General features: G+C 35.6%; 1 protein-coding gene across 6 annotated transcripts in view; it reads left to right on the top strand.

Annotated features, from left to right (window-relative positions):
• The first annotated feature begins 1,275 nt into the window (after positions 1–1,275).
• The window catches only part of Isha (Insulator su(Hw) mRNA adaptor), a 183,647-nt gene continuing 174,610 nt past the window's right edge, over positions 1,276–10,312 (top strand). For 4 of the 6 annotated variants that reach the window (XM_081769045.1, XM_081769053.1, XM_081769037.1 and 1 more), the window contains exons 1-2: positions 1,277–1,463; positions 6,887–7,015. In XM_081769045.1, coding sequence (XP_081625171.1) covers positions 1,434–1,463; positions 6,887–7,015 — 159 coding nt within the window. In that variant the 5' untranslated portion in view covers positions 1,277–1,433. Of the gene's footprint in view, positions 1,464–6,886; positions 7,016–10,312 lie in introns of all 6 variants that reach the window. The other 2 variants (XM_081769073.1, XM_081769063.1) reach the window with 1 other exon arrangement.

The following is a 10,312-nucleotide window of genomic DNA, read 5'->3' as shown; positions in this document are numbered from 1 at the left end:
GTCAATTCTGTTTTTTGTATTCTAAACATCTGATAATTAAGTTATTTTTTAAGTTTTAAATATTTATTTTCCTATGCGTCCGGGCCCTCCCAAAGACTCTCGGGCCATCGGCGATCGCCGAGCAGCCGACCTATCCAGACCGACACTGTGTATAGCGGCCTAATGGTTGAACAATAACAGAAATGTGAATAATATTGAAAGTTTGGATAATGCTCGAAATTTAGATAACACTCAATGTTTTGAGAACACCAGAAGTTTCGAGTATACCCCAAATTTCTGTAATAATAAAATTTTGGAAACTACCAAAAATTTTGATATTCGAATTTTCGATAATATTCGAAACTTCAATAATATTCGAACTATCGATAATACCCGAAACTTCGATATTATTGGAACTTTCGATAATATCCGAAAATTGCATAGCATTCTCTCTTTCGATAATACCTGAAACTTCGATATTACCCGAATCCTCGATAATTTCAAATACTCGAACGATATCGAGTAGCCGATGTCAATTCAATAAATTTTCACTCCCAATTTCCTCACAGCCATATCGAACTTCCCTTTCAGGGTCGGGGCCTCTTTACGTCAGTTTGTTTCAATGCAAGGCAATATTTGCGGTAAAGATTTCGAAAATTGCCACAGCTGTTGTAATTAATAGTTTAATTTTTTTTGCGTTGCTATCCACAAATTTTGCGAAGTCCAATCAACCCATATATAGAAATTAGGTACCTCCAGTCTTTTCCCACCGAACTATTTAGTTTTTGGCAAAATGTAAGTCAGAACTTCAACTACATGACATATCATAGTTGAAGTTTTCTTTCATTGGTTGTAATGGATAAAATGACACGATGTAAGTCCCTGTAATTAATGTGCATCTCAATTACAAGATAAGGGTTAGAAGGTAGAATACAGATTTGTAACAACTGAATCCATCTATTATACTAATGAATAAAAATTGTTGGGAATACACGTTCTACTATGATTCCATATCATCAATATCTCCCAATCATTAATAATAAGCGTTGCCAACACACACGAAATTAAACACTTATTACCTTTAGATTCCTCTTTGAATTCCAAATATGCATGCATCTGGAAAGAATGACTTCTTAGTTATGGTATCGTTGAATATGTCTCTAACTGCTAACATCAAGTATATAGAAGTGTAATGTTGAATTGGAAATACTTTATCTTGCCTAATTAGGATAATTTTCCGATAATATTTACGACTTATTATGGAATTTCAAATTATATTCACCTAATTACTTGGCAACAATGTTCACCGTTCTAGCATCATGGGAGATCAGCCATCTTGGAGCGTGTTAGTGTTGAAGTGCTAAAAATTTTTGCTGTAATTAAAAAAGTGGGTGTTACAAAGATGAATAGTTGACATTACTGTTTCCAAGTGAAGTGGTTATAAAATAGGCAAAATGGAGGCAGTAAAAGCCTTCAATTCAGAGGTATGTATTAACATTTTGTGTTCCATGTAGTTTGTGGAATATGTGTAAGAACCCAAACTACGTTAGTGGTCAACACGCAATTTCAGAAGAGTATATATACTGTATGATTATGGGAGGCCCTCCTGCGAAAATGGGAACTGATAAATACTTGATAGTCCAAATTTTTTTGTTTTCCAAAAATTTAATAAAGTTGTAAAGTTGCGTTATTTTATGCATATTTTGAATGCTGTGTTTTGGTAAGCTGGGTTGCAGTTTACCGGTGAATAATCTTGATAGATATTTTCATTGCATATATATAATACGTATCGTCCAGGCTTAAATTCAGTAAAAAAATTACTTATAAAAGTAAATTAATGACTTTTTACAACATTAAAAGTACAGTAAACACAATATAGGCCTAGATAGAGGAACTGAATTATCTCTACGGTGTTTCCCGTTGAATCCGAAATATTGTTGGTATTTGTCTTGAAGTATTTGGAGAATTAAATTGATAATGTGCACATGTAAAGGTACTTTTGTAACTTAAGTATTACATTGATAATTTTTTAATGCAAAGTTTTAAACTCATTCTACTTTTTAAATTTTTTAAATAGTCTCATGTCCAGACGTTGCATAGGTTAAGTTTAAATACCACTGAAAGCAATCGTTCAAATATTAGAATTCGGTAATAGTATACATGAGAACCCCCTGATCTACCTTTCTTCTGTGTTCTATTACCACTTCTACATGAAATACCAAAAATTTTCTACGTAGTGTAATAGTAAGAAGTATTTATGTGCACAAGACATGCGATATATTCCCCCCCCACACACACATAGCCATAGATAAAGTACAAGGGCACTACACATGCAGATATAAAGTACAGGTACGTTCTTTTTTATTTTCGTATCAGTCGATAAGTAAATAAAAAGTCGCTTTGTTACCCCCTTTGTAAGTTCGTACATACTCAATGAATAATCCCTAAAAGTATGAGCGTCCTGCTTCTTCGGGAACTAATGCAGCTTCATGTATACTATATACTATACTGTATCTTTACTAATTATCATCTCGTTTCTTTGGAAACAATTTGCCTACGGCGAAATTGATATTACTATTACTAGTTGGTTGCAGATTAAGAGTAGTCCGTCAAGTTAAAAAAGCATCTTTCTTTCACTTTCTTTGCTTTAAATGATTTTTTGAACTGTTGTTACCTTGGCCCATGCCAAAATAATTTGCGTTCAGATTGATAGTGTGTGTGCAAAGTGACGTGCACTGGGAATGACTGATATGCTATCATATTATATGCAGTTATTGCTTCACGAAATTTACTCTTAGTGTCGTAGAAGGTTTCTTAGGGTAGGAGTTGCATTCGCGAGTTCAGATTTACTCTGCAAGGACTTCCCTGTATAGGTAGAAATACACGTTGAAACATACGCCATAGAAGTGAGAATACTGTGTAACCGAGTCAAAGCAGGAGCGCAGCAGGGGGATGACTATAGGGAGCAGGAGTCAGACACGGAGGATGTTCATAAAAACGAGATTAGTGCAAAACAACACTTCGTATCGCATAAAACCACATAGGTTAGAGCACTTTAACTGTATACTTATGAACGTAGCATATACTTTTTCTACATCGAACAGAAGTGCTCTACCGGTAGAAATTAGTAATGTTACTCAGTCGTCTTTGATATTCACTCATTTTAATCGTATTATAGCCCTTGTAATCGTTTGACACTTGGATAATTTAACTTGTAAACATTAAATATTGCTTTCCTACATTTTGAAAAATTCCTCCGCCAGTGGAATTCAATATCCTACACAGTCCTTTTCATATGCTCGTAATCAGTACCACCTTTCCATTTATTCTAAGTAGCGTATAGGTGGAAGTTAAAGGGAAACCACCACAAACAGCTACATACCGGGTGAATCATTTATCTTGGTATCCCCTTGTATTCTTTAAACTAATGACAAAAACCGTTGAATTTGTATGCGATGCAAATATTGAGAGTGAGACATTTTCGCTTACTCTGTGGTACCACAAAGTTAACAGTTTTGCTAACCGAACATAGAGTTGTATTTTATCTAATGGTACTACGTCAGATAATTACATATTTTTGCTCTGGCCATTTCATTCGATTCAGTGATTGATTCCTTTGGTTTCGGTTTTGGTTCAACCATTTTCGTTACTGTTGTCGCTCTAGATGTGTAGTCACGTGTGTTCCTCTTAGATTTGCGTAGGTTGATTTGTTGTTAGTTGTGCTCTTCGCGCGTAATGCTTTCTGCTGTGTGTTACTTCCTTTCCGCGGCGGCACACGCTAATGAATTGGACATGTTGAAATTAAAATTCTAACCCAGTTTTTTATATTACATGACTCCTTCCTATTTAAAACATTTGAGCAAGATATAAAATGACCAACTTCAAGATGGTGACCATGGCAAGCCTACTCCCTAATAGATATATCCTTTCTCGGCGTTATTGATGCGTTTTTGTTTTCCATCGCTTTATCCTTTTACACAGACATTTTCAGACATGAAACATATTGTTCTGGCTTATTCTGATCAATCATGTTTATGGCGACTGTGCTTGACGTTATGGACCAAGGATGTTATAAATAGAGGATTTGCCCATATGTATCTTCATCCTATTAAATCGATGGAGCCAAAAAACAACCGAGCATCGGCACGTCTGATGCTCGGCTACTCTCGTTTGTGCCATCGTCTGATTGGCTACTTTCGTTTCCGCCATGATTGTTGGCTCAAAACATTGCGATCCTATTGGGCGGAGTGGGCAGAGTAGGGGTGGTGAAACTGTGACGTATGGCTTCAAGATTTTGTTACAAGGGCACATCCTCTATTTTATAAGATCCTTGTTATGGACGGAAGTACTTTAAGTTTTGTTTACGCTCGTTTCTTGATATTCTCCACTTCGCTGCGAAGTTGAGTCAACAAAGTCGTTTTCGACCTCGCAAAGTTTACTTGTTAGTGTTGAACTGGATTAATCAAAGTGCATTTCAGGGATTTATTTAATTTTTTTAAAATTATTTTTACTTGATTTTAATTTTATAAGCTGTTCGTACTTCTCATTAATTTTGGTGTTGCTTTTGGTGCGAGCGGTCCCGAGTTCAGTTCCCGGTGGAGACACTAGATCCAAAAGCAGTAACAGCTTTTCCATGCAAGCTATTCTGAGTGAAGTTTTCCTGATTTACATCAGGCAAACGCCGGGTTTGTTCCAGGCCACTTTCTTCCTTCTACTTCCCCGGATAGTGTACTAGCTGAGGGCGTCAACCCCCATAAACAACGGACTTGAAGCTATAGATGCCTAGAAATACGTATAAATAAATATTACTATTAAAAAAAAAAAAAAAAAAAAAAATGGTACGGAGCTTTGTTCCTCTCATGCGTATAGTTTAACGTGATTTCGATTTTTCATTCATTGTCTAGACTTTTCAACACTACATTTGGATAATTAGACATTCACATACAAATAATTACACACACGTAAGCACCAAAAAAAAAAAAAAAAAAAAAAAGTCTTATCTTATAATTATATATGCAGACTATTTTATTCGTTTAGTACGATTATCACATGTTACAAAAACCCTTTGATCATAAAATATACTATAAGAATGCCAATTGACAATTGAAAAAAAAAAAAAATCGCAGTCTTTTGCGGGACCGTGGTGAGGTGCCTATAATCCAATTCTCTTGGAGGTAAGATAGTGTGATGGGGAACACCGTATACTCTAATGGTTGATTTTGCGTGCTCTGAGTATCCATCAACTGTGCTAGATTCAAGCCCTGGTCATAACTCAGAAACCTCATTAATAGTAGGTCCTATCCTTTATAACCTCGGTGTTGTGTGAGGATGTAAAGCAAAAAGCTCAAATCATCGAAGTTATGGAAGAATTTTTGTATGATTAATTGCTTAACGTTTGAAGGGTCATTTATATATGTTATTTTTCTTGTTTGACTCGTAAAGTGTTGCGTATTCCGTAGGAAATTGCCTATTTTAATACTGTACGTAAAGTTAAGTCTTTTATATACTGTACAATACTTTTAGATAAGCTTTACATTGTCCAGTTGAAGTCTATAGCTAGATGAACCGTTTTATCTCTGCTTAGGAATTAGCAAATATGATGTACTTTTTTTATTGAGGTGGCAAGTTCAGTACGTTACGTCATGTCAGACCAAAAATGCATTTGATTGAATTTCAGATCTCTATTTTCTTTTTAAAGTATTTCAATAACCATTTAAATTAATAAATATAGAACTGGGTAAAAGTTGATGCGTTAAGTGCACTTACACTTACATAATTTTGTGGGGGAACGTATAGGAATTTGATGCCCCGAAAATAGTAGTCGTTAAGCCACATTGCTACGTTAGAAGTACTTGTAGCTGTCCTGGAAAAAAAAATCTTGAAAGGGTCATAAAACTTTTTTTTTCTCCCATCTTGCAAAGAGTTGAACGATGTGCAACTTTCTGGGACGTATTGCTTGCTACCTGCTATTGCCGTCCCGCTGACATAAGAGAAAAACAAGTTTCGCCGCTTCCGAAACAACGGATTCTTTTGGACAGGGAGGAATGTGCGCCAAAATACACGTTTTTAATGAGGCTGTTTATCCACTAGAGTGCAGTGCTGCATGCGTGAAGAAACCTTTCTTGCTTTCAAGAAGTTGTAACATGTAAAGAGTAAATAGAAAGATCGGGTTGCAATTTTTTTTTTTTATGACAGCTACAAGATTCATTTAACGTGTCAATGTGGCTTTATGTACGCTTACACTTATATAATTTTGTGGGGGAACGTATAGGAATGTGATGTCCCGAATATAGTAGTCTATTTTTCTTCTTCTTTCTTTCAAAAGTACATTGCTTCGTATAAATTGAAAAATTTCCACTTAATTAGAGACACAAAGTATGTGAAGATCTTACTGCCTAATATGATTTAAACCGCTGTGGCCCTTGAAAATTGATACGCGCTAAAACTATCGGAAATTACTATGGGTACTAGGAATAGCATTTGTGATTTACTTATCCAATGTGTTCCACCTTTTTTTAAAGCAACATTGTAAAATTGCTCAACTGTACACATTGTTAGATTCTTTCTCCTTGTGAAATTATCTGAGAAGAATTATAGCAACAGTAATCTTTGGAAATTAGAAACTGTGTTTTCTTATTGGGCATTCGTGTATTGTACTGCTACTAGCAATTGATGCTACTTTTAGTTTTTGAAACTTTCTTTGAGTGACGAAAATAACACAACAAGGTTCAAGAACAAAGATTAACATTAATCTGTTTCCTGTGGCTGCAGAGTTGCCAGCGCATGTTGTTCTTAAACGAAGTTCCCTGTGTCCGCGTTTAGCTGTTATTTATTATTATTTTTCAGTTTGAAAAAAAAAAAAAATGCTTCCAACAAATATATTGAAAATATTTTTTATTTTTTTCAGCTTTCGTCTCTGTACGAAGTGAAGCCTCCAATTTCTAAGGCTAAAATGACTTCTATTACCAAAGCAGCTATTAAGGCTATAAAGTTTTACAAACATGTTGTACAAAGTGTAGAGAAATTCATTCAAAAGGTAAGTGTTGATATGGACTTAAGTTTTCTTATTTGCAACTTAATGGTTTCCTGTTAGTTTGTGTGTTGTCATCAAAAGGTTTTTATTTTAGTGTTTCGGTGAGAACATTTTGAAAATGGCGTGCGGAAATAAATGCAATTATTTAAGTGTGTAATGTTGGATTCAGTACTGAAGTAAAAATTGTAGCGGAATTTTCAGAGTTGTTAAAGATGAATGAATACATTTGAACTAGGGATGGCCATTTCCGGAATTTTTACTGTGCGGAATCCGGAAAGTAAAATCGTAAAAATTCCGGAATTCGGAAAAAGCAGATTTCAGAAAAATTCCAGAATTTTCTAAATTCCATTTTTTTTCCGAATTCTGGGATTTTTCCGAAATCCAAAAAGTGAAAATTCCGATTCCGGAAAATTTTGGCGATCCCTAATTTGAACATAATGAATAAAATATTCTTAACGTGTGTATCCAGTTCAGTTGTGTATTTAATACTATGTGCGTTTAAGTGTGTATATGTCACCAATAGGAAAAGACAAGCCGTAGATACAATCTTATAGTTACCAGTGTATCGTTGGTTTAAAAATTGGTTGGAGATAACGTTGAGCGATACGGCTTTCAGGCAAGTGAACATTTAAATGGAGACGAACGAACAGACATCCAGAAATCATATTTTCAGCTTGTATGGGCCGTGAAATGTGTAAATCCGTTGAAGTCTCCAATTCGATTTTTTTTCTATGATCAGAATACTTCCTTCTATCATTACTAGAAAGTAAAAAGGAAACTGCTCTCAAAGAGTAGGGGAGAATGGCTCGTTTAGTGTCTCGTTTTGATAAATAAATAAATACAATAGACTAGCGGGACCTGCACTGTCGACTAAGCGCATCGTTCTGTTATGACCATGAATCTCTTTCCCACTGTGCATGTCTCCTTACACAAGTAAAGGATAGGAGACAACGAAAGTTAATTGCTATGTGTGGATGTTGGAGTGAGATTGTAGCAACTTTGTAGAAGTAGCACGATATCAAGTGCAAATATTTTTTCCTAATAAATCCATATCCTTCCGAATACGCCTTATTGCCTCGCTTGAGGCCTTTGAAGTTGCCAGCATTCAGTAGGTTTGCCATTCAGATTTAACCCTTTTACAGAGCTCATAGCGAGTCACTTTTTTTTTTTTTTTTTTTTAAACTAAAAGTTACTTTTTTCAAGTTGGTCACTAAAAGTTACTTTTTTTTTTTTTTTTCAAATTTGTCACTAAAAGTTACTTTTTTTGGGAGGTAAAAGTGACTTTTTCGTTTGATTTATGTTTTGTATTTTCAGTTTTCTAAGAAAAATATAAAAACGGAAAAATGCAGAAACTTGTTACTCATTACTCTTTTGAAAGCTGAGCTTCGTAGTTAAGCGGTTAGCGTACGCACCTTTGGCGTGGGAGATCCGGGTTTGATTCCCGGCGGATCTCATGTGGTTCGGATTCCACGTTAATCAGTAGGTCCACGTCTCATATAGCCCTCGCTGCTGAACGGAACGTAAAACTCAAAATCAACTCAACTCTTCTGAAAGCTTCAGTACTTTCTGCCACATGTGAAGCAGCTTTATTCTCACTTCAGCTTTTATTCTTTCTAAAGCACAGTAGATGGTTGGTGGATGCTTAAGCTCTCAAGGTGCGGTTGTGAGAACCCTTCTGTGTCTATTCTTTGTTCTATCATAATAGTCTTTTAGTTTTCTCTCCTAATAGTTAACGCTCCGCTCAACGTTGTGTGTGTGTGTGATTCATCATGGTCCTCTTGTGTTATGCTTCTTGTATGTTCTTCTTAAGAGTAGGTGATGAATTTGAATATTTCATGGCTTTGAGAACTCTCAATGCTAAGTTAAATATAATGTCTGGAATGAAGAAATTCGGAAATAGGCCAGAACTTGTTCCACTTAGTCAGAAGCTTCTTACATCTTCTAAGTCTGCTTACCGTAACTACAAAGCATACTTAGAAAAGATAAGTAAGGAGGAAGCTCAAAAAGAAGTAAAGAAGAAAAGGTGAAACAAAACAGCAAACAGAGAGAGAGAGGTGATGGAGAAATTGACAAAGGGAAAAATGGGTATGATGAGATTTTGGTCACTTTTTCGTGTGCTCTTGGTCGCTTTTCAACTAGACCAGACCACTATGAGCTCTGCTTTTAAGATCTTGGGTTTTTGGGGCATTTTTTATACTTCCAGTCAAGCAACTACTGCATCGTCACTATTTATCCTAGGATCGTGGTTCATACCTCATTCTCTTCAGAATAGAGCTGGCTTTCAAATGGTACCACTTACATGCCCATACCATATACCAGGAGAGGGAAAATTGAGGGGAAAGGGAAAATTTCCGGAATTTTCCTTAGTCACAATTTGGGCCCCTCTAGAACGGTCCTGTGTGAACGTAGATATCTGAAAAAAAAATCTGATAAATACCATACTCGATAGACTAAATGTATGTACCAAATTTCAAGCTTTTATCTTGAATAGTAAGGGTGTGAAAGTTTTATCAATAATCCCCACAGTGCCCCAGATTACCGCAAAAGACCCTGATCTCAGTTAAAAAAAATTCTTGAGACATCGATATTCATCCTAGAATTATGGTTCGTCCATTATTCTCTTTAGAACTGTCTTTCAAACGGTACCATTCACATGTCTCCATCATGCATCTGAGGTGGGAAAATCGCGAAGAAAGGGATTTTTTGGTTAAAATATCCCTTTTTTAAAATTTCTGCCCCTCTGAACCCCCCTTTTTTAACGCAGAGATTTGAAAAATCTGATAAATACTACTGGATGGACTGAATGTTTGTGCAAAATTTCAAAATTCTAGGTGCAAAAGTAAGCCCGCCAAAATAAAAAATAAAAAAACTATCGCAAATTCCCGTATAGACAGGGATTTTTAGTAAAAAATTTTGAGACATCCCTAATTACCCTAGAATCATATTTCGTCCATCATTCTCTTTAGAATAGAACTGCCTTTCAGAAATTTCAAGCTTTTATCTTGAATAGTAAGGGTGGGAAAGTTTTATCAATAATCCCCACAGTGCCCCAGATTACCGCAAAAGACCCTGATCTCAGTTAAAAAAAATTCTTGAGACATCGATATTCATCCTAGAATCATGGTTCGTCCATTATTCTCATAGAACTGTCTTTCAAACGGTACCATTCGCATGTCCCATCATGTATTTGAGCCGGGAAAATCGCGAAGGGTTTTTTTGGTTAAAATATCCCTTTTTTAAGAACTTTTTGCCCTTTTGGACTTCCCTGTTGTAACACAGATATCTGAAAAGCTCTGATAA

This window comes from Thermobia domestica, chromosome 1 (assembly GCF_964235325.1).
Source record: "Thermobia domestica chromosome 1, izTheDome1.hap1.1, whole genome shotgun sequence".
Taxonomy (NCBI): Eukaryota; Metazoa; Arthropoda; class Insecta; order Zygentoma; family Lepismatidae; genus Thermobia; species Thermobia domestica.
This window is presented reverse-complemented; position numbering and strand designations above follow the sequence as displayed.